The 25359-nt window shown below is 46.2% G+C and overlaps 1 protein-coding gene and 1 long non-coding RNA gene across 2 annotated transcripts in view; one reads left to right on the top strand and one right to left on the bottom strand.

The window, feature by feature from the left end:
* LOC140215931 (uncharacterized) overlaps positions 1-25359 on the bottom strand; it is a 423058-nt gene that overhangs the window by 300176 nt on the left and 97523 nt on the right. The window lies entirely within an intron of this gene.
* Positions 753-23692, top strand: LOC129387636 (uncharacterized). The gene is made up of 2 exons (XM_055076922.2): positions 753-2329; positions 21140-23692. Exons 1-2 carry the CDS (start codon positions 1169-1171, stop codon positions 21230-21232), a joined length of 1254 nt encoding a protein of 417 aa, XP_054932897.1. The 5' UTR covers positions 753-1168; the 3' UTR covers positions 21233-23692.

The raw sequence follows: 25359 nt of genomic DNA, 5'->3' as shown, positions 1-25359 counted from the left end.
AAAGTGAGTGTACAGAGCCACGACCGACACGCCAGCATTGTTAACGCGAAACATCATTTACTGCCAAAAGAACCTATGTCGATCTGCGCTGACTCATTCTCAATAATCGAGAAACAACTTTTTGTTCACCTCCCACATCGCAGGTACACACTGTAGGAATGGGTTTTTATGAGACGAGGAAATCTTCGTTCTTTGACTTTCCATTTTCTTGTAAACAACTTGGGACAGCCTGCCCTCGCTGCTAGCAATGTGAAAAGTTGTTTCATTCTCCGCGTATAGGCTTATACGCTTTCGCTCCACTGCTCTTTCAAGTTTTCATGCAGACACCGTCGATCATTATAGCCTTGTGCATGTGCACTTAAATTCTTTTGTTATCGTGCATTTATTCGCCCGTGCATCTGCAAGGCTTCCAAGACTGTTTTACAACTGCGAATGTCTTCAGATTATTGTTTCTTTCCCTACCTTTCTACCTTTTGCCTGCACCATAAGGATCCTCTAAGGGCAAATGAAAAGTTAGGAGCAAACGGGGAAACCAATAACAGAGAAGGGAGATCTTATATTATCTTCGCAGCGTTCCATGATTCACTTGAACGTGAATCTGCGCGAGCGGTGTTTGAAAAATGACTTCGGGCGTTTGTTATGGGCAAAGCTGCGTCTCGTGAATGGGCCATCATCTGTCAGCTTCGGAGATTTAAGAGGACTTTCAGCAGGCATACGCTCGGTCGTAAAAAGCAGGCAGAGTGGCGCGGTGAGTCGCGATTTCGGGCGAAACCTTGTCCTGCCCTTGAGAGTGACTAACGAGGCACAAATATCTGCGAGCTAAGGAAGGGTGGCTCCTTTCTGGTCTTCGCAGATAGGCGCCACGCACAGAACATAACTCTATCCACCGAACGAAGCACAACAGCTGCCCACCCCCCCCCCCCAGGAGGAAGAAGAAGACGCCGACTAGTGCGGACGTGGAAAGATCGGCTCCCGCTTTCGTAAATATTTTCGGTCTGCTTTTTGTGTCACCTACCGCGGAAATGCACGCCATTCGACACGGTTTCTTCTGAGGACTTCCTTCGGTGAGTGGCCTTTGCGCGGAAACCGTGGAACTTTTTGTGTAGACCACGCCGCGGCGACGCTAGGCGCGGGTAGGCTTAGGCCTAACCCGACGAAGAGGGGCATTATGCCCGAAGTAGAAATGGTGGTAGGAGAAGAAATCTCCTCCGAAGAAGCCAACAGCCCAGGCTGGACGACAGCGTTGGGCAAGAACAAGAAAGCCCGGCAAGAAACACCAGTTTCAACGAGCAAGAGAGCTCACGTGGGCTCGAAGGGTGGCTGCCGCACGGCTGCCCCGCAAGGCGTGTTGCAACGTCTCGCAGCCTCGTCGAGGCTCCCCAGACTACCTAGGGAGCACATACGAATTATTGTCCGCCCAAGGGGCGGGCTTGACGTCAAAAAGATAAGCCAAATCAAGCTGGCTCAAGCCTTGGCCATGGCGGCTGCACTAGCCCCCACAGAAACTGAGGGCGACGTAATCTGCCCTAATTTCACTCAAAACGTTCTCGTCGTATCCACCCCGGAGAAGAAGAACGCCGCCGCTTATGCAGGAATCCAGCAAATCCGCATAAGCGAAGGACTGTACAAAGTGGCCGCATACATAGCGGCCCCAGACAACACCTGCAAAGGGGTCATACGAGGGGTCGACGCAGACATCAGCGAGGCCCAACTCCAGCGCATGATCGTCAACCATCGTAACCCGAAGGCTCTGGAAGTCAAACGAATTAAGACCACCACCACAGTGGTTGTCCTCTTCGACGGCATGAAAGTGCCTAACTACGTCATGTGCGGCGTCAGCCTTCTGCGCTGCACGCTCTACAAACGCCAAACCGAGGTGTGCTACGCGTGTGGCGGCTTGGGACATCGCGCGGACGTCTGCCCCAACCCCACCAATGTGGATTGCCGGGGCTGCGGACTAAGCTCACCACCCGATGACCACCAGTGTTCGCCGAAGTGCGCCCTTTGCGGAGGCCCGCATCTTACGGCGGACAAAACGTGTAAGCAGCGCTTTCAAGTCCCATACGTCGTACGCAGACGCCGACGGCGCCGTAAGCGCGCCAACAACAAGCACCAGCAGCAACAGCTGGCCAAGGAGAACAGGCCACGTGGCTCCAGCGCGGCGGGAGCCCCCAGGAGGGAGCGCTCCGTCACGCCCTCTGGTCGACAACGCAGCCTCTCCAGAGGGCGCTCTCGTTCCCGAGGGCGCTCTAACTCCCGGGTTCGGATCCAGGAAACGCCAACCTGGGCCGATCGTGTCAAGTCGAAGCAGACGACGCCGGCTTCAAAGGTAACGCAGGTAGCATTGCCGGAGCATAAAGTTGATCCCAGAGTCGCTCAACTCATGCAAGAGAACGCTCGACTCAAAGCAGAAATGCAGCAGATGAGGGCCGACTTTGAGTCTTTCCGTAAGTCGTACCCCTCGCAAGTCGAGAAGCAACAGGTGCCCCCCTCAGGGGAGCCGCAGGCGCGCTCGGGTAAACGTAGGGCCGCACCCCCAGAGGGGGACGCTGACTCTATGGAGACCGAGTCCAATAACAAAGACTTAGAAAGCATGCAGCGGGCAATTCAGCAGCTCGCTGAAAGCGTGACTGTCCTCCTTAAAAGGATGGCGTCCCTGGAAAGTGCACAGGCCGCGTTAGCTACTGCTAGACAGCCTTCGAGGGAGCCCCGTCGGGCACCTTTACCCGCAAGCGCCGTCCCCGTCAACAAGACGGTGGAATGGCCAATCCAAAGCAATCACCATGGCGGTCAATCCCAATAAGTTGGTTGTGTGGCAGTGGAACTGTGCCAGTTTCCAACGGCGCAAAGCTCCGCTGCAGCAATTCGTTTCGGCACAGGCGGTCAAACCGCACGTAATTCTTTTACAAGAAACTCTCGATGACGCGCCCACCTTTCCGGGATACCGGGTTGTATCGATACGGGAGGAAGGAAAGCGGGGTTTAGCAACCTTGGTCGCACGGAAGTGCTCCTTTCAAGTACACAAATTACCAATTGGCAAAACTAGGGCGGAAAACATTATGGTCGAAATTATCCCTAACAATTGGCTTAAGAGCAGTGTCTTCCTTTTAAACATATACAGCTCGCCGTCGGATCAGCGGCAGGCATTCGCCACGATCATGACAAAGGCGGTGGCCCTGAGCAAGGGAGCCCCCATAGTGATAGCGGGTGACTTCAATGCCCCCCACAATGCCTGGGGATACCCCCGCCAATCCACCAAGGGCAATCTCCTTGTCCAGGCAGTTGCTGACTGCTCACTGGAATTGATTACGGATGCTCAATACCCGACGCGAACCGGCACGTCGGTAGTCCGAGACACCACTCCGGACCTGGCGTTCGTCAAGAACGCTCCCGGAGCAGGATGGCAAAATTTGCAAGAGAACCTGGGCAGCGACCACTTCATTGTGGAGATTACCCTAACAATTAGCACAGCCCCTACCAGGGAATTTAAAGTGACGGATTGGGATGCCTTCCGGAAAATACGGAAGGCGGACCAGACCGACTACGATAATCTCGATAGTCTGTTCACAAGACTACAGAAGGACGTACAAGCTGCGACCAAGGTGGTTAAGACCGACCTAAAGATAGATCGTATGGACGCGCGCCTTGCGCACCTCCTAGAAGCCAAAAACTCCATCCTGCGCCGCTGGAGAACGCACAGACTCCACCGCCGGCTTCGTAAGAAAATTGCGGAGCTCAATCGTACAATTGAAACTCATTCCATCGAACTGTCCAAACAACAATGGAATGAAGTGTGCTCCTCGGTTGATGGGCAGATGAGAACGGGGGGCAAATGGAACCTGCTCAAACACTTACTCGACGATTCGCAAACCAAAAGCAATCAGAGACTAGCCATCGATCGCATAGTTCATAATCAAAAGGCGGCGGGCGTATTTGAACACGTCCTCTTGCAAGAGTTGGCCGAAAAGTATCTTCCGCTGGGCCACTCCGGTGACGGGGATTATCCTTGTTATCAGGGGGGAGCGGTGGGGGAGCTCGACGCCCCCTTCACGGAATCCGAAATCTGGGAGGTGCTGCAAACGCTCAACGGTCGCTCTGCACCGGGCCCGGATGGCATCTCCAATAAGCTCCTCCGGAACTTGGACGAACAATCAGTTGCGCTGCTCACCGGGGAGGTCAATAAAATTTGGGAAACGGGCCTAGTCCCCGACTCCTGGAAGACAGCCTCAGTGGTGCTCATCCCGAAACCAGGCAAACCTCTTGCGCCGGAGAACATGCGGCCCATCTCGCTCACGTCCTGCGTGGGTAAGGTGGCCGAACATGTCATTCACAACCGTATATCTAGGCATATAGAAAATAATGAGTTATTCCCTCACAACATGGTCGGCTTTCGGCCGGCACTCTCCACACAGGACGTCATGTTACTTATAAAGAGGCAAATCATTGATGTCGACACTAGAGACACTCGGGGCATCCTTGCTCTAGACTTGTCCAAGGCTTTTGATAACATCTCGCACCGGTTCGTACTAGACGCCATCTCAGATCTGGGCCTGGGGCCACGATTCCATGCGTACGTTAGCTCCTTCCTCAGGGATCGCAAGGCCACTGTCAAAATCATCATCATCATCATCATCAGCCTAGTTACGCCCACTGCAGGGCAAAGGCCTCTCCCATACTTCTCCAACTGCCCCGGTCATGTACTAATTGTGGCCATGTTGTCCCTGCAAACGCCTTAATGTCATCTGCCCACCTAACTTTCTGCCGCCCCCTGCTACGCTTCCCTTCTCTTGGAATCCAGTCCGTAGCTCTTAGTGACCATCGGTTATCTTCCCTCCTCATTACATGTCCGGCCCATGCCCATTTCTTTTTCTTGATTTCAACTAAGATGTCGTTTACCCGCGTTTGTTGCCTCACCCAATCTGCTCTTTTCTTATCCCTTAACGTTACACCCATCATTCTTCTTTCCATAGCTCGTTGCGTCGTTCTCAATTTCAGCAGAACCCTTTTCGTAAGCCTCCAGGTTTCTGCCCCATATGTGAGTACTGGTAACACACAGCTGTTGTACACTTTCCTTTTGAGGGATAGTGGCAACCTACTGTTCATGATTTGAGAATGCCTGCCAAACGCACCCCAACCCATTCTTATTCTTCTGGTTATTTCAGTCTCATGATCCGGATCCGTGGTCACTACCTGCCCTAAGTAGATGTATTCCCTTACGACTTCCAGTGTTTCGCTACCTATCGTAAACTGCTGTTCTCTTCCGAGACTGTTAAACAGTACTTTAGTTTTCTGCAGATTAATTTTCAGACCCACCCTTCTGCTTTGTCTCTCCAGGTCAGTGAGCATGCATTGCAATTGGTCTCCTGAGTTACTAAGCAAGGCAATATCATCAGCGAATCGCAAGTTGCTAAGGTATTCTCCATCAACTTTTATCCCCAATTCTTCCCACTCCAGGCCTCTGAATACCTCCTGTAAACATGCTGTGAATAGCATTGGAGATATCGTATCTCCCTGTCTGACGCCTTTCTTTATAGGGATTTTGTTGCTTTCTTTGTGGAGGACTACGGTGGCTGTGGAGCCGCTATAGATATCTTCCAGTATTTTTACATATGGCTCATCTACACCCTGATTCCGTAATGCCTCCATGACTGCTGAGGTTTCGACTGAATCAAACGCTTTCTCGTAATCAATGAAAGCTATATATAAGGGTTGGTTATATTCTGCACATTTCTCTATCACTTGATTGATAGTGTGAATATGGTCTATTGTTGAGTAGCCTTTACGGAATCCTGTCTGGTCCTTTGGTTGACAGAAGTCTAAGGTGTTCCTGATTCTATTTGCGATTACCTTAGTAAATACTTTGTAGGCAACGGACAGTAAGCTGATCGGTCTATAATTTTTCAAGTCTTTGGCGTCCCCTTTCTTATGGATTAGGATTATGTTAGCGTTCTTCCAAGATTCCGGTACGCTCGAGGTTATGAGGCATTGCGTATACAGGGTGGCCAGTTTCTCTAGAACAATCTGACCACCATCCTTCAACAAATCTGCTGTTACCTGATCCTCCCCAGCTGCCTTCCCCCTTTGCATAGCTCCTAAGGCTTTCTTTACTTCTTCTAGCGTTACCTGTGGGATTTCAAATTCCTCTAGGCTATTCTCTCTTCCACTATCGTCGTGGGTGCCAGTGGTACTGTATAAATCTCTATAGAACTCCTCAGCCACTTGAACTATCTCGTCCATATTAGTAACGATATTGCCGGCTTTGTCTCTTAACGCACACATCTGATTCTTGCCTATTCCTAGTTTCTTCTTCACTGTTTTTAGGCTTCCTCCTTTCCTGAGAGCCTGTTCGATTCTATCCATATTATAGTTCCTGATGTCCGCTGTCTTACGCTTGTTGATTAACTTAGAAAGTTCTGCCAGTTCTATTCTAGCTGTAGGATTAGAGGCTTTCATACATTGGCGTTTCTTGATCAGATCTTTCGTCTCCTGCGATAGCTTACTGGTTTCCTGTCTAACGGCGTTACCACCGACTTCTATTGCGCACTCCTTGATGATGCCCATGAGATTGTCGTTCATTGCTTCAACACTAAGGTCCTCTTCCTGAGTTAAAGCCGAATACCTGTTCTGTAGTTTGATCCGGAATTCCTCTAGTTTCCCTCTTACCGCTAACTCATTGATTGGCTTCTTGTGTACCAGTTTCTTTCGTTCCCTCCTCAAGTCTAGGCTAATTCGAGTTCTTACCATCCTGTGGTCACTGCAGCGTACCTTGCCGAGCACGTCTACATCTTGAATGATGCCAGGGTTCGCGCAGAGTATGAAGTCGATTTCATTTCTAGTCTCACCATTCGGGCTCCTCCACGTCCACTTTCGGCTAACCCGCTTGCGGAAAAAGGTATTCATTATACGCATATTATTCTGTTCTGCAAACTCTACTAATAATTCTCCTCTGCTATTCCTAGAGCCTATGCCATATTCCCCCACTGACTTGTCTCCAGCCTGCTTCTTGCCTACCCTGGCATTGAAGTCGCCCATCAGTATAGTGTATTTTGTTTTGACTTTACCCATCGCCGATTCTACGTCTTCATAAAAGCTTTCAACTTCCTGGTCATCATGACTAGATGTAGGAGCGTAGACCTGTACAACCTTCATTTTGCACCTCTTATTAAGTTTCACAACAAGACATGCCACCCTCTCGTTAATGCTATAGAATTCCTGTATGTTACCAGCTATTTCCTTATTAATCAGGAATCCGACTCCTAGTTCTCGTCTCTCCGCTAAGCCCCGGTAACACAGTACATGCCCGCTTTTTAGCACTGTATATGCTTCTTTTGTCCTCCTAACCTCACTGAGTCCTATTATATCCCATTTACTACCCTCTAATTCCTCCAATAACACTGCTAGACTCGCCTCACTAGATAGCGTTCTAACGTTAAACGTTGCCAGGTTCAGATTCCAATGGCGGCCTGTCCGGAGCCAGGTATTCTTAGCACCCTCTGCAGCGTCACAGATCTGACCGCCGCCGTGGTCAGTTGCTTCGCGGCTGCTGGGGACTGAGGGCCGGGGTTCGATTGTTGTATTCATATAGGAGGTTGTGGCCAAGTACTGCACCAGGGTGGCCAATCCTGCTCTGGTGAGAGAGTGCGTTACCGGTTCTGGTCACCGGGATCAGGCCGCACTCCAGGCCTGTTTGTGCAATTTTCTCAACACACGGTTTTTTTTTTTTTTTGTATTTTCCGGTGGAGAATAGCGCGGCACCGGGATTTGAATCACGGTCCTCTTGCACTGGAGACGGATACTCTACCGTCCCCGTAGGAGTTAAATTAAAAATTAATTTATGGGGTTTTACGTGACAAAACCACTTTCTGATTATGCACGCCGTAGTGGAGGACTCCGAAAATTTCGACCACCTGGGGTTCTTTAACGTGCACTTAATTCTAAGTACACGGGTGTTTTCGCATTTCGCCCCCATCGAAATGCGGCCGCCGTGGTCGGGATCCGATCCCGCGACCTCGTGCTCAGCAGTCTAACACCATAACCACTGAGCAACCACGGCGGGTCCCGCAGGAGTTGTACGCCTCATTTAACCTACAGTGGTGCCCTACTTGGTCAGTCAAGGTGGACCAATCTGAGCTCGGTTATACCGCATGGATGGCACTCGGCTAGAGAACCTCGTATTTATGACCTGCACATGTGAGGCCTTACATATTTGAAGATATATATCTATTTTTTTTTTTTTTTTTTTTAGGAGGGTTCCCGTACAGTGATAAAATAAAGGAAAAGACTTTAAAAGAAAGAAAAAAAGAAAGAAAAAGGGGCGGAAAAAAAAAAAACGGAACATAACAGGTGATTTGAACTCGTGACCCTTCGATGTTGCCCGGAAAGATAGCTCAGTCGGTTGGTTCGTCAGGCCCCAGGCTACTTTCAAGCGCCACAGCTCCTCCTCCGAGCCTCACACTTACGTGGAAAGAGACTCATGTTGTCCGCGATAGTCCGCGATAGTAGTTGGAAGGCATACTTTCTAGGAAAAATGGCCGCTCAAGGAGAAGAGCGAACTCGAGCGGCTTTAGAGGCTAGGAAAACTGCCTTAAAATATTTAGACTTGAGGGAAAGCTTCGTTAACAAACTATAACACGGCAATCAGCACTCGAATACGACGAGAGAAATTACTGAGACGTGGAAAATTCCCTTGAAAAAAAATCTGGTTTGCTAGACAAATGCTCGTATGTACTGAACCTCTTAAAAGATGAGGGGTGAAATATGCGCTCACCGAGAGGGCATCTTCAGCGCGAGACATCCACAAGGCACCTTACAGAGATGTGGAGAGCTTCGCGGCCGGAACGAAGCATCCCTTCTCCGCCGGCCAAGAGGGGCAAACGTGCTTTCCGATCGCTCAAGGTTGCGCGGACAACGCATAGCTCTAGCGTCTAGGAAAAGCTTAACCAGGTGCGATGGCGGCACGCATAGCGTGGGAAGCTAGCCGCCAGAATAACTATACCAAGGACTGCTGCTGATGAGGGCGAAGTACCTTCGTGTAATTATAATAACCCTAATAGGACTACTTTCGAAAAAAAAAAAAAAAAGGAAACGGCCCAGAGGGCTATACTACGAGAGCTATGACTGATAGTTTTCTATATATATATATATATATATATATATATATATATATATATATATATATATGTATATATATTCATCTCATCTATGGGATCGCATTCGCGCGCTGTTTCTTTGTCTCTGCGTGTAGTACAGTTAAGAGAGCCAGTTTAAGGGCGGAGAAGAAGAAAGAAGAGAAAAGCAAAAACTGCAGCGCCGTGGTTTTAAAGCGCACCCGTGGTAGAGAAACGGAATGCGATATAAGCGTGCGTAGCCATGATACACACACGACAAACTGCCTTAAAATATTTAGACTTGAGGGAAAGCTTCGTTAGCAAACGATAGCACGGCAATGAGCACTCGAATATAATTATAACCCTAATACTAATTGTAAATATTCATCTCATCTATGGGATCTAATGCGCGCGCTGTTTCTTTGTCTCTGCGTGTAGTAGTTGAGAGAGCCAGTTTAAGGGCGGAGAAGAAGAAAGAAAAGAAAAGCAAAAACTGCAGCGCCGTGGTTTTAAAGCGCAGCCGTGGTAGAGAAACGGAATGCGATATAAGCGTGCGTAGCCACGATAGGCACACGACAAACTGCCTTAAAATATTTAGACTTGAGGGAAAGCTTCGTTAGCAAACTATAACACGGCAATCAGCACTCGAATACGACGAGAGAAATTACTGAGACGTGGAAAATTCCCTTGAAAAAAAAATCTGGTTTGCTAGACAAATGCTCGTATGTACTGAACCTCTTAAAAGATGAGGGGTGAAATATGCGCTCACCGAGAGGGCATCTTCAGCGCGAGACATCCACAAGGCACCTTACAGAGATGTGGAGAGCTTCGCGGCCGGAACGAAGCATCCCTTCTCCGCCGGCCAAGAGGGGGAAACGTGCTTTCCGATCGCTCAAGGTTGCGCGGACAACGCATAGCTCTAGCGTCTAGGAAAAGCTTAACCAGGTGCGATGGCGGCACGCATAGCGTGGGAAGCTAGCCGCCAGAATAACTATACCAAGGACTGCTGCTGACGAGGGCGAAGTACCTTCGTGTAATTATAATAACCCTAATAGGACTACTTTCGAAAAAAAAAAAAAGGAAACGGCCCAGAGGGCTATACTACGAGAGCTATGACTGATAGTTTTCTATATATATATATATATATATATATATATATATATATATATATATATATATATATATATATATATATATATATATATATATATATATATATATATATATATATATATATATATATATATCATCTCATCTATGGGATCGCATTCGCGCGCTGTTTCTTTGTCTCTGCGTGTAGTACAGTTAAGAGAGCCAGTTTAAGGGCGGAGAAGAAGAAAGAAGAGAAAAGCAAAAACTGCAGCGCCGTGGTTTTAAAGCGCACCCGTGGTAGAGAAACGGAATGCGATATAAGCGTGCGTAGCCATGATACACACACGACAAACTGCCTTAAAATATTTAGACTTGAGGGAAAGCTTCGTTAGCAAACGATAGCACGGCAATCAGCACTCGAATATAATTATAACCCTAATACTAATTGTAAATATTCATCTCATCTATGGGATCTAATGCGCGCGCTGTTTCTTTGTCTCTGCGTGTAGTAGTTGAGAGAGCCAGTTTAAGGGCGGAGAAGAAGAAAGAAAAAAAAAGCAAAAACTGCAGCGCCGTGGTTTTAAAGCGCAGCCGTGGTAGAGAAACGGAATGCGATATAAGCGTGCGTAGCCACGATAGGCACACGACAAACTGCCTTAAAATATTTAGACTTGAGGGAAAGCTTCGTTAGCAAACTATAACACGGCAATCAGCACTCGAATACGACGAGAGAAATTACTGAGACGTGGAAAATTCCCTTGAAAAAAAATCTGGTTTGCTAGACAAATGCTCGTATGTACTGAACCTCTTAAAAGATGAGGGGTGAAATATGCGCTCACCGAGAGGGCATCTTCAGCGCGAGACATCCACAAGGCACCTTACAGAGATGTGGAGAGCTTCGCGGCCGGAACGAAGCATCCCTTCTCCGCCGGCCAAGAGGGGGAAACGTGCTTTCCGATCGCTCAAGGTTGCGCGGACAACGCATAGCTCTAGCGTCTAGGAAAAGCTTAACCAGGTGCGATGGCGGCACGCATAGCGTGGGAAGCTAGCCGCCAGAATAACTATACCAAGGACTGCTGCTGATGAGGGCGAAGTACCTTCGTGTAATTATAATAACCCTAATAGGACTACTTTCGAAAAAAAAAAAAAAGGAAACGGCCCAGAGGGCTATACTACGAGAGCTATGACTGATAGTTTTCTATATATATATATATATATATATATATATATATATATATATATATATATATGTATATATATTCATCTCATCTATGGGATCGCATTCGCGCGCTGTTTCTTTGTCTCTGCGTGTAGTACAGTTAAGAGAGCCAGTTTAAGGGCGGAGAAGAAGAAAGAAGAGAAAAGCAAAAACTGCAGCGCCGTGGTTTTAAAGCGCACCCGTGGTAGAGAAACGGAATGCGATATAAGCGTGCGTAGCCATGATACACACACGACAAACTGCCTTAAAATATTTAGACTTGAGGGAAAGCTTCGTTAGCAAACGATAGCACGGCAATGAGCACTCGAATATAATTATAACCCTAATACTAATTGTAAATATTCATCTCATCTATGGGATCTAATGCGCGCGCTGTTTCTTTGTCTCTGCGTGTAGTAGTTGAGAGAGCCAGTTTAAGGGCGGAGAAGAAGAAAGAAAAGAAAAGCAAAAACTGCAGCGCCGTGGTTTTAAAGCGCAGCCGTGGTAGAGAAACGGAATGCGATATAAGCGTGCGTAGCCACGATAGGCACACGACAAACTGCCTTAAAATATTTAGACTTGAGGGAAAGCTTCGTTAGCAAACTATAACACGGCAATCAGCACTCGAATACGACGAGAGAAATTACTGAGACGTGGAAAATTCCCTTGAAAAAAAATCTGGTTTGCTAGACAAATGCTCGTATGTACTGAACCTCTTAAAAGATGAGGGGTGAAATATGCGCTCACCGAGAGGGCATCTTCAGCGCGAGACATCCACAAGGCACCTTACAGAGATGTGGAGAGCTTCGCGGCCGGAACGAAGCATCCCTTCTCCGCCGGCCAAGAGGGGGAAACGTGCTTTCCGATCGCTCAAGGTTGCGCGGACAACGCATAGCTCTAGCGTCTAGGAAAAGCTTAACCAGGTGCGATGGCGGCACGCATAGCGTGGGAAGCTAGCCGCCAGAATAACTATACCAAGGACTGCTGCTGATGAGGGCGAAGTACCTTCGTGTAATTATAATAACCCTAATAGGACTACTTTCGAAAAAAAAAAAAAAGGAAACGGCCCAGAGGGCTATACTACGAGAGCTATGACTGATAGTTTTCTATATATATATATATATATATATATATATATATTCATCTCATCTATGGGATCGCATTCGCGCGCTGTTTCTTTGTCTCTGCGTGTAGTACAGTTAAGAGAGCCAGTTTAAGGGCGGAGAAGAAGAAAGAAGAGAAAAGCAAAAACTGCAGCGCCGTGGTTTTAAAGCGCACCCGTGGTAGAGAAACGGAATGCGATATAAGCGTGCGTAGCCATGATACACACACGACAAACTGCCTTAAAATATTTAGACTTGAGGGAAAGCTTCGTTAGCAAACGATAGCACGGCAATCAGCACTCGAATATAATTATAACCCTAATACTAATTGTAAATATTCATCTCATCTATGGGATCTAATGCGCGCGCTGTTTCTTTGTCTCTGCGTGTAGTAGTTGAGAGAGCCAGTTTAAGGGCGGAGAAGAAGAAAGAAAAGAAAAGCAAAAACTGCAGCGCCGTGGTTTTAAAGCGCAGCCGTGGTAGAGAAACGGAATGCGATATAAGCGTGCGTAGCCACGATAGGCACACGACAAACTGCCTTAAAATATTTAGACTTGAGGGAAAGCTTCGTTAGCAAACTATAACACGGCAATCAGCACTCGAATACGACGAGAGAAATTATTGAGACGTGGAAAATTCCCTTGAAAAAAAAATCTGGTTTGCTAGACAAATGCTCGTATGTACTGAACCTCTTAAAAGATGAGGGGTGAAATATGCGCTCACCGAGAGGGCATCTTCAGCGCGAGACATCCACAAGGCACCTTACAGAGATGTGGAGAGCTTCGCGGCCGGAACGAAGCATCCCTTCTCCGCCGGCCAAGAGGGGGAAACGTGCTTTCCGATCGCTCAAGGTTGCGCGGACAACGCATAGCTCTAGCGTCTAGGAAAAGCTTAACCAGGTGCGATGGCGGCACGCATAGCGTGGGAAGCTAGCCGCCAGAATAACTATACCAAGGACTGCTGCTGATGAGGGCGAAGTACCTTCGTGTAATTATAATAACCCTAATAGGACTACTTTCGAAAAAAAAAAAAAAGGAAACGGCCCAGAGGGCTATACTACGAGAGCTATGACTGATAGTTTTCTATATATATATATATATATATATATATATATATATATATATATATATATATGTATATATATTCATCTCATCTATGGGATCGCATTCGCGCGCTGTTTCTTTGTCTCTGCGTGTAGTACAGTTAAGAGAGCCAGTTTAAGGGCGGAGAAGAAGAAAGAAGAGAAAAGCAAAAACTGCAGCGCCGTGGTTTTAAAGCGCACCCGTGGTAGAGAAACGGAATGCGATATAAGCGTGCGTAGCCACGATAGGCACACGACAAACTGCCTTAAAATATTTAGACTTGAGGGAAAGCTTCGTTAGCAAACGATAGCACGGCAATCGGCACTCGAATATAATTATAACCCTAATACTAATTGTAAATATTCATCTCATCTATGGGATCTAATGCGCGCGCTGTTTCTTTGTCTCTGCGTGTAGTAGTTGAGAGAGCCAGTTTAAGGGCGGAGAAGAAGAAAGAAAAGAAAAGCAAAAACTGCAGCGCCGTGGTTTTAAAGCGCAGCCGTGGTAGAGAAACGGAATGCGATATAAGCGTGCGTAGCCACGATAGGCACACGACAAACTGCCTTAAAATATTTAGACTTGAGGGAAAGCTTCGTTAGCAAACTATAACACGGCAATCAGCACTCGAATACGACGAGAGAAATTATTGAGACGTGGAAAATTCCCTTGAAAAAAAAATCTGGTTTGCTAGACAAATGCTCGTATGTACTGAACCTCTTAAAAGATGAGGGGTGAAATATGCGCTCACCGAGAGGGCATCTTCAGCGCGAGACATCCACAAGGCACCTTACAGAGATGTGGAGAGCTTCGCGGCCGGAACGAAGCATCCCTTCTCCGCCGGCCAAGAGGGGGAAACGTGCTTTCCGATCGCTCAAGGTTGCGCGGACAACGCATAGCTCTAGCGTCTAGGAAAAGCTTAACCAGGTGCGATGGCGGCACGCATAGCGTGGGAAGCTAGCCGCCAGAATAACTATACCAAGGACTGCTGCTGATGAGGGCGAAGTACCTTCGTGTAATTATAATAACCCTAATAGGACTACTTTCGAAAAAAAAAAAAAAGGAAACGGCCCAGAGGGCTATACTACGAGAGCTATGACTGATAGTTTTCTATATATATATATATATATATATATATATATATATATATATATATATATATATATATATATATATATGTATATATATTCATCTCATCTATGGGATCGCATTCGCGCGCTGTTTCTTTGTCTCTGCGTGTAGTACAGTTAAGAGAGCCAGTTTAAGGGCGGAGAAGAAGAAAGAAGAGAAAAGCAAAAACTGCAGCGCCGTGGTTTTAAAGCGCACCCGTGGTAGAGAAACGGAATGCGATATAAGCGTGCGTAGCCATGATACACACACGACAAACTGCCTTAAAATATTTAGACTTGAGGGAAAGCTTCGTTAGCAAACGATAGCACGGCAATCAGCACTCGAATATAATTATAACCCTAATACTAATTGTAAATATTCATCTCATCTATGGGATCTAATGCGCGCGCTGTTTCTTTGTCTCTGCGTGTAGTAGTTGAGAGAGCCAGTTTAAGGGCGGAGAAGAAGAAAGAAAAGAAAAGCAAAAACTGCAGCGCCGTGGTTTTAAAGCGCAGCCGTGGTAGAGAAACGGAATGCGATATAAGCGTGCGTAGCCACGATAGGCACACGACAAACTGCCTTAAAATATTTAGACTTGAGGGAAAGCTTCGTTAGCACACTATAACACGGCAATCAGCACTCGAATACGACGAGAGAAATTACTGAGACGTGGAAAATTCCCTTGAAAAAAAATCTGGTTTGCTAGACAAATGCTCGTATGTACTGAACCTCTTAAAAGATGAGGGGTGAAATATGCGCTCACCGAGAGGGCATCTTCAGCGCGAGACATCCACAAGGCACCTTACAGAGATGTGGAGAGCTTCGCGGCCGGAACGAAGCATCCCTTCTCCGCCGGCCAAGAGGGGGACTGTCAAAATAGGGCAAATCAAATCGAAGGAATTTACATTGGGAGCGAGAGGCACCCCGCAAGGGGCGGTCATCTCTCCCCTACTGTTTAACATCGCCATGAAGGGCCTCTCGGACAGACTGGCCACAGTAAGAGGAACGGGTCACGCCCTCTACGCGGATGATATTACCGTGTGGTGCATGGGAGGGTCTGACGCTGCAGTTGAGAGTGCGCTCCAAGAGGCGCTCGACATCACACAACACTTCCTACTAGACACGGGCCTGAGTCTGTCACCAACCAAGTCCGAACTTCTATTGTATAGGCCCACCCGACGGGGGGTTAGGTGCTCCACACCCTTAGATCAAGTTCCCATAGCCCTCTATACGAGGGACGGACAACAAATTCACAGAGTGGATACCATCAGGGTCCTCGGACTCTTGCTGGAATCTCGCGGGGGCAACTCACAGACTATAGCCCGCATTACTTCGAAGACGGAGAATATGCTTCGGCTTATCCTCAGGGTCTCGAACCGCAGAGGGGGTTTAAGCGAGAGCAATCTACTCAGACTCTACCACGCGTTTCTGATGAGCCACGTTAACTATGTAGCCTCCGCGTTGCGCTGGTCTAAACGGGATGAGACCAAAATCGACGCCCTCATGCGCAAAAGCATCAAGCGCGTGCTGGGTTTACCACTCACTACCAGCACCGCGCGTCTCATGCAACTTGGCATGCACAACACCCTATCAGAGGTGATCGAGGCCCAACGAGTGGCTCAAATAATTCGACTATCATCATCGCGAGCGGGGAGACGCATCCTCGAATCCGTTGGATGCGGTCACCAGGAAATCGCGGAGCGCAACGTGACCCTATCACCCATGGTCCGAGATACGTTCAAGGTAGATCCCATGCCACGTAACGTCCACCCTCAATACAATGTAGGGCGCCGGGTAGCCAGGGCTCGTTCCCTGTTAAAAGCGGCTGCTGCCACTCCGAATCTGGCATGTTTCGTTGACGCCGCCCAGTACGAGTGCTCTGATCACTATGCCGTAGTTTCAGTTGACTCCAATGGCACTCTGATTAATTCAGCATCCGTGCGGAAGGTTTCTTCAACAGTAGCCGAGCAGGTTGCTATAGCTATAGCACTGAAGGACCCTCTACGTTCCAATATCTTTACAGACTCCAGATCGGCAGCCCGAGCTTTCGCCTCCGGCTCGATCTCAAAGGAGGCGGCGGCCATCCTCGGCAGCGAGGGAGCTGCTGGTTTTCATAGTATCAAATGGTTCCCGGCCCATATGGGAATCAATGTACACTCTGAGCTTGTTAACGCCAATGAGTTGGCCCATGACTGTGCGCGAGGTCTTACACACCGCGGCGGTTCAGGTGGACTCATGGGCGGCGACTTAGGGCTGTACAGGGATTCGCTTCTCACCTTCCATGAAATCTTGACACATTATCAACTTGCTCGGCGAGCCTTTCCGCTACCACACCCTAAACTTAATAGACCGCAATCGTCGGCGTTTCGCATGCTTCAAACGGGGTCATTTCCCTCCAGGGGCAGATTCAGTCACTTCGCGCCTAATGTAGAACCCCACTGTCCAGACTGTGGGGAGGCGTACTGCTCCTTGTCTCATATGCTCTGGCAATGCCCTGCGTTACGCAGCTCATCGCTAACCACTCTAACCGACTGGGAGGCAGCCCTTAAGAGCGGCGACCTCTCAGAGCAACTACGGGCTGTCCAGAGGGCCTGCGAGAGGGCGGAGGACCACGATCTTCCGACCCCGACGTGGGTGCGGCCCGCGACGGCTACGGGGACTCCCTGAAAAGGGAGGTACCCTATCGCCGGTTCCTCAGGACCATTAATAAAGTTCTTTGTCTGTCTGTCTGCCCCCCCCCCCCCCCACCCCTAAAAAGAAAAGCCACTGCGTTAACCCAGTTGCCTATGGCATTTCGTGAGCCAGCTCAAGGTCGTGGGTGCGTTACGGCTGCGGCGGCCGCATTCCGATGGGGGACAAAAGGCAAAAACCCATCCTGAACCGTGAGTTGGGTGCACGTTGAAGAATCCCTGTGGTAAAAGTTAAACTAGAGCCGCTTGCTGCGGCACGGAGCATACTAATCAGACCGTGGATCTGGCACGTGAAACCCGCAACTTTAGTTAATTTTAATTTTTGCCTTCAGACCCTAATTCCGAGTGATGCATCTGCGTTCGATTCATTTCTTGGGATTCTTGCTGTTTTTATGTTCTTTTTAATATTTTTCTTACATAACGTAGCCGTATATTAGGACTATGACAGGAGACAGAAAAAGGCATAATAAAATTAGCAATAGGACAACAGAGCAAATAAAAGGTAATAAGTTAGTCTTCATTATCCAATTCGGCACACAACTAAATTTGGAAAATTGCAACCTTTCTTCTTTTTCGCGTCCGCGGAAAAAAAAGAAACAATTCGTCACTTTAATTTCCACGTTATAAAATCGAAAAGAAGTATTTTATTAGAAGTCGGAGGCCGCATTTTATAGGAGCAGTTTCCCTCCAGTTTAGTTATCTTATTATTATTATTATTATTATTATTATTATTATTATTATTATTATTATTATTATTATTATCAATATGTTACAAAAAGATGTCTTTAACGTAATTGATTGGTTTTCTAAAAATTTTCTTGTAATCAACAATTCAAAAACAAAGTTGATTTGCTTCAGAAATCCCTTAAAGATGACGTTGATAGATGAACATATCTTTTTGCACAATAAGTCATGTTCGCATTGTAGCTGTACTCCAGTGGAATATGTGCAGTCTATAAAATACATGGGCGTATTTTTTGACTCAAACATGCCGTGGGAATCGCATTTAGCGTAGTTATGCAGTAAACTCCGAAGCGTTGCCTGGGTACTCTATCACTGTAAAAGTATAGTTCCTTTTTCAGTCAAAAAAACAATTGTGAACGCTCTTGCGTACGGAATATTAAGGTATGGCATCACAATTTTCACCTTCTGTTCTGCGCGTTGGGTGAGACAAGGTTTGAGACGTGAGACAAGGTGAGACGTGAGACAAGGTTTGAGAAATGTGAGACAAGGTTTGAGCAACCGTAGGGACGGAATGGTGTAGCTATATGACCCGCACATACCGCATGTCATATAGCAAGGCGTGGCATATACACATCCCTAAATATATACGGAAATTTTCGCTCACAGACAACCCCGCCAATGCCGACACACCGACACCGGATTTCCTGCGACACGAGGCCCATAACGCTGTCGCGTCAAAAAAAGTTTCTCAGCCTTGGCACTGCCGCCGGATAAAATAACAATAAAAATAAGGGCGTGGCCTGCCGCGTCAGCCGGGCTGCAATGTGGGCTTGTTGGTGATGCGTCTTCAAGGGGTGTACAGTAGCGCCATCAAAAGACGGGACAAAAGAAGACACACAGAGACACACACAGCGCTAGTCTTTCAATCGCGCTGCCGTACACCCCTTGAAGATGCATTACCAACAAGCCCACATTGCAGCCCTCGTAAGTGCCATAGTTTCATTCTCGGCCGATTGGCTGGGCCGGACGGCGCTAGCGGTCGAGGATGGGACGCGATGGCTTCCACGGACGACCGCGTTTCAAGTGCGTTCCTAATGAATTTTCTATGCCGATCCCAGACAACTGTCTCCGACTCGCGAAGCCACAGCGAATCACAGTTTTCGATGAACGCGGCAGGCCGTATCTTTTTCCTTTTTTTTTATCCAGCGACCATGGCCTTGGCAAGCCGGTTCCAAGCACATGGTACAGCCTACGTACGTGTGTTCAACCAATGCAAAGTATTCAAGCAATTCTACGCTGAGGAGCTCTGCTATAAGAAATTCTAACTTTCTTTTTCTTGATGCAGTAGTCTCCAAGCTTGCTCGTCAATGCACATATTTTATATCATCAATAAGTGTTTTGTTACATGTCATCTGTAAGCATTGTATTACGGCATTATGTTCTCTAATATCCTGCGTTTCGTATACGGATAGTCAGTCATCCTGCTGTCACACTTCGCTTTTTCTTATATTGCTACACTTTCTTTCGTGGTTGTCGCATTAAACTCGAAACTAGCACTGTGGGTCAAAATTGTTATTTCGTCCATTCGCCCTTCCAGTGCATAAACAAAACAAAAAATTATAGGTGATCTTTTGTCTAAGTCAGAGGGCAGAGAGACTGTAAGATTATCTTAAGTGAAAGTGAGTAATTTCATTCATATTTAAACTTCGAGCACCAAGTTCACGAATTCGTATCTCTGTAGCAAAAATCGATATCACATATTATATATATATACATATATATATATATACATATATATATATATATATATATATATATATATATATATATATATATATATATATATATATATATATATATATATATATATATATTGCACGGCATTTACATAAGACAACCGTCATTAATGTCAAACCTTGAAACGCTCCCAGCTGAGTTGCTACGCATCTGTTGCTGTGTCAAACTCAAGAATATATACGGAAAGCAAGAACTAACATCGTAAGTAAAGCTCACAAGCCACGAACTTAATAAACCGCAGAATAAAAACGGAGATTTAAAAAAAGATAAAAGCTCACAAGACCTACCTAGCCTACAAAAGATGCGCAAATCCTTGGTGTTATTTACGGAGAATTAAAAGTTGAAGCAAGAACAGCCCGCTTAATTACAGCACTTATACCAATCGAATTCAAAACAAGCTGACGCGCTTCGTTCACAATAATTTCGCAGGGTATTCAGGTGATCACTCTGCAGCCTGTGTTACAACGTTATACATATATGCGCGCAGAGAGAATACTGAGATATATACTCTAAACGAAGCACGCTTCTACTGCGCGAATGATAAGTAATTCTCGTAGTAATGATAACCTCTTACAAAACATTCACTGATGTTATTGCTATTAGGGTCATTTAAAAGGACAGTCTGTTGGGCTAGTTATTATGGCACCATGTACAATTCCCTTCACCTTTCCTCCCGTGCAGGGTAGCTAACCGGAACTGCCTCTGGTTAACCTCCCTGCCTCTCTATGCATCCTTTTGTCTCTCTCTCAGTGGAAACCACACGCGGTCGTAGGCGGAAAGGCCGACACACCGCGCTAACTTTTGCTGTTAGGGTTGTTAGTTGGCGCTGTGTCCCGCCCTTTCGACGTCCGTGTGCGGTTGGCGCTGAAATGTACACCCGGCGACAAAAGTTTACGGACCACGGGATCTCCGAAAACGTTCAATTCCCGAGCAGCCTGTAGCAGTAGCCAGTAAAACTGCACACGACAACGTCGTTAGCATATTCTAGACGAGTTCCGAAATGCAAATACCAGACTGCGTTTTGAGGTTGCGGAGATATTCAGCTTTTTCTCAGATTTCATGGTCCGTAATATTTTGTCGCCGGGTGTACATAATACGTATTTCTTTCGTTCGTGTGGAACAGCGGAATCAGATTTGCTGCCCTCCGAGAGCACCAGGGGAAGATGCGCCCTTCGAGCGCGTCTCATAAAGTACATTACGGGCCAGTGCAAGCGCGGTGCCACTGCGTTCTTCTCAGTGAAGAACTGTAAACTGCCGACGTTTTCTTTTAATTTTTCAGCTAACTCTTCGCAAGAGTTCCCCACTTCTGCGCGAGGTAGAAAACCTCAAGACCTCAAGACCTCAAGTTTCTCCTCTCGCTGAAGTTACCTAGAGAGAGAGAGAGAGAGAGCACCGGGAGAAAAGGCAGGGAGGTCAACCAGACTGCCGAGTTGGAATCCGGAGATCACCTCTATATATAGCTTCTCGTCATACATCACAGCTCTGGGGCATCGTGACCTGCAAGTCTGTCTATATTCCATGTGATTCGGCGTAGACAAAGTAATTCTCGAAACACAAAAGTGGTTATCCGTGTCGTGGCTTACTACATAGTGCGTGGCAGAACAAGTATGGCGCCTTTGGTACGCCTATGTGCTGCATTATAAATAGGACTATATGCGAACTTCTTAAGAAACATTCATTTTATTTATTACTATTAGGTGAAAATTAGCCACCGTCACCTTTACAGAGGGACTAATTTTCTTTTGCTTACCTTCATATCAATAAAAAAAAGGAAAAGATAAAGCAGCTTTTTTTAGGTGGCACATTACTCCCACGAAAAAAGAAAAGTTTGCGTTCATTGAAACTTGCGATTTATTATTTTAAATTGGTTCTTGAGTATATATTGCTAGTCAGTAATTCCAGCCATACCGTGTTCAAAGCACATTCCCTCTAATTAGGCATACTAAGACTGCTACAAGTTTAGAAATATTATTTCCCAAAATCTGCCACAAAATAGATTGGTATTTTCCGAGGTTTATGGTCTCTGTGCACAAAGAATCAAAGAATGAAGTCATTGAAAGCATAGATAATTCTAATTATTTTCTTCATTGAAAACTTGGATTGATCCTAAAGGGCTTAAATTTGGCAACATTATGTCGAAGGAAAGGGGAAATGAAAGTGGAAGGAGGCACAACTTGCCGCCAGTGGGAGTAAAGAAAACATTCTTTAGCGAGAGAACCACTATGAAATGTAGTAGAGCCACGTAGCACAACGCGTTTAGGTATAGACATTCGTCCCCTAAGGAGCTAGTTTATTTATTTATTTATTTATTTTTATTTTTATTTATTTATTTATTTATTTATTTATTTAATACATATTGCAGTCTCATGATCCAAGTGGGTAGGCATTTGAAGGCTGCACATCTGTGTCCACAGCCACTAAATTTCTAAGCAGCACAGAAATCTCAGTGCTTGTTGTTCTTTTACTGCTACAACCTTTCTTCCTGTCCTTCTCAGTCATCCGAGAACTTTCTTTTTTTTTTCGCGCGTATGCAGTCTACGAACTTTCTTCGAGACTGTTTCGTTATTTCGTTACCTCTTGTCAATTCTTGATATTTTTCTTGTTCCCATCTTTCGCAGCTGACTTCTTTTTTAAAGCAGGAAAAGCAAGTATATTCTCATTTATCCCCAATTAAAGAGGGCGGCCTAAGAGGCACTCGGACCCACGAAGCCGTGCCAACCAGATTAACAGCGCAGCCACCAATTCGTCGAGGTCGGTTCCTCCCCGCGTGCGCGCTGATCTAAGAAGGTGCTGAGGGTAACACCAGCAGTAATAACTAAATCAGATAGCGTGCATCGCGACAAGGAAGCACACTGCAGAGAATACAAATAGACGTAAAGTTGAGCAGTCACGTTGCAGGCTCGCGCGCACGCTATACTTGAGGCGGGAAGGAATAGCTCGAACATATGAACACCGCGCCCATGCAGCGTGGCTATCGGTATTCCCCGGACATCGCCAAGTACCGTTTCTCGTGGGCCCCTTTTCCAGACTCGCATAAGTACCCTACCTCGCGGGTCTTTTCTACACACGCATACGATAGCGGTCATCAGAAGATTGGAATGATTTGTTGAAGTGGCCGTGAAGAAGGCCATCGATGAGATGGGGGAGAGTTCCAAGCAAATTCAATTCCACGGGCCATAAAATTGAATCTTCCAGCCGTGTTTGCGGCGTAGAAGAGGCGCACTTGATGGGTTCCGCGCTCCTATAACGTCACGGTCATGATCGCAAATTTTAGGGGGGTGTTGGACTTTCACAGGCGGTATTAGCTTTGCCTGTTGAGAGTGCTTGAATAGCATGCAAGCCCTCTGATTCAAGTCCTCTTCGCTGTCTTAATTTTCCCTACTTCAAAGTTTTTCAGGTTTCCTTATATCGGCAGGAAGCTGCGCTAGATTGGAGCAATTTAGTTTACTTTCCGTAGCATATATGCCAAGGCGGCGCCAGATAAGAAACTAAGTTTTCCTGCATTAGTCTATCTTAGGTTCCTATCTCGTGTGGTGTTCTACGGAGTATCCCGATGCACTTAGGTCAGGTTAAGCGCATGACCAATTGCCGCGGTTCAGATGATGCGGTTGACACCAGGATCATTGTCGATAAGAAAGCAATATCGCATGTGTTATGATGAAACACTGGGTATTATTAGTACGATGTGTCTAATTTATTTCATTGGACCTAGAATAGCCTAGGGCTATGGGTCCATTCAAATTTTTGCTAACTCTGTGTACGCACAGAAAACAATAAAATGAATTTTAAACAGCTCAAAGGTAATTTTTGAGACGGACTTCGTTTCAATGTCAGCGCGTACACAAAGGCAAGATGTGGCGTTACATGTTTTGTATGTCGCTGTAATAAACCAGCCTGCCCTACCAGTGCTATAGCCGCATGTGTTTAAGAAACTCCACTACAGTTGCTTACTTAGATATAGATGCGCATTAACTAATTCCCCGTAATTAAAGTGATCAAAACATTCCGGAGAAACTCGATAGGGAACCAATGGGTGTTGCGTTCCGGTGGACCTCAACACAGGTTTCCCAATATACTATTCAGTAATTTACAAAGTAAAAACAAAATTTCCGCAATACGGTGTCGTCACTATTTATTATTTTTACTGTACGAGCTCATGATTATGCTCACGATGTTCACTTCTCCAGAGCAAATCCTTTACTCGCGCAGTAAGTGCCCTCGCATCTTCTCCTCAGTGCACGATATAGAAACTGCAAGAACCTATCATTTGCGACAGCAATGTGCCGTGGAGAGAGCAGTTCAATAAGCTATCTTTTATACCAACAATTGCACGTTTTTGTCCTCAGGATTAGCAAAAAAATGACTTCATTTGTCACGTCTTCATCAATAACTGCGCAGGAGACGAAATTCCTGCCTAAGCACGCGCAATTTAGTAGGGGCTGGTATATCAGCGGACTTTATTGGCCATTTTGTTTTCTCGCGTAGTTCCGCGTGGCTCCGATCCATCTTTTTTCAACGGCATGTGTCAAGCAAACTCGGGTGAGTATCGAGAGCACGCTGAACTCGCGGCTTCCTGCAAAGAACCTCGGTGAAAAAAATGCAGCAATTCTCTCGGCGATCAATTCTTCGCGCCTTTCTTCAATGAGACACTCAAGTCGTCGCCCGCCGTTCTGAAGGGGACCGCAGGCTGCTCATCTTGACAGAGCAAATACAAAGAACGCAATCTAAAGCAAAGAGTCGTTACGAAAATATCCCCGGGGATCAGTCTTGCGACAACCCAGGCCACGCAATAAGGTTTTGAGACTCAGAACTTACAGAATCGAATAGCGAAGACAATGTGTGCGGGTGCAGTGCGCGCTGCACTGAAAAGCGTTCTGCCGTTTAAAAAAGGCGAAGATAACTACACAGCACAGATGGACTAAACATCGTGTCGCAATCACGCGACACATAACAAACGGATGTTTCTGGAGTTTTTACGTGCCATTAGTATCGTACCGGACCCGTTGCAAAGTTTGTTTAGATAGATAGATAGATAGATAGATAGATAGATAGATAGATAGATAGATAGATAGATAGATAGATAGATAGATAGATAGATAGATAGATAGATAGATAGATAGATAGATAGATAGATAGATAGATAGATAGATAGATAGATAGATAGATAGATAGATAGATAGATAGATAGATAGATAGATAGATAGATAGATAGATAGATAGATAGATAGATAGATAGATAGATAGATAGATAGATAGATAGATAGATAGATAGATAGATAGATAGATAGATAGATAGATAGATAGATAGATAGATAGATAGATAGATAGATAGATAGATAGATAGATAGATAGATAGATAGATAGATAGATAGATAGATAGATAGATAGATAGATAGATAGATAGATAGATAGATAGATAGATAGATAGATAGATAGATAGATAGATAGATAGATAGATAGATAGATAGATAGATAGATAGATAGATAGATAGATAGATA

The sequence above is a fragment of the Dermacentor andersoni genome, chromosome 2, assembly GCF_023375885.2.
Source record: "Dermacentor andersoni chromosome 2, qqDerAnde1_hic_scaffold, whole genome shotgun sequence".
Taxonomy (NCBI): domain Eukaryota; kingdom Metazoa; phylum Arthropoda; class Arachnida; order Ixodida; family Ixodidae; genus Dermacentor; species Dermacentor andersoni.
This window is presented reverse-complemented; position numbering and strand designations above follow the sequence as displayed.

Excerpts from the sequence above, each read along its gene's own strand:
- LOC129387636 (XM_055076922.2), top strand. The coding sequence starts at position 1,169 with ATGCCCGAAGTAGAAATGGTGGTAGGAGAAGAAATCTCCTCCGAAGAA. Across the intron at positions 2,330-21,139 it reads AGACGACGCCGGCTTCAAAG|CTAACTCTTCGCAAGAGTTC; the intron begins GTAACGCAGGTA and ends TTAATTTTTCAG.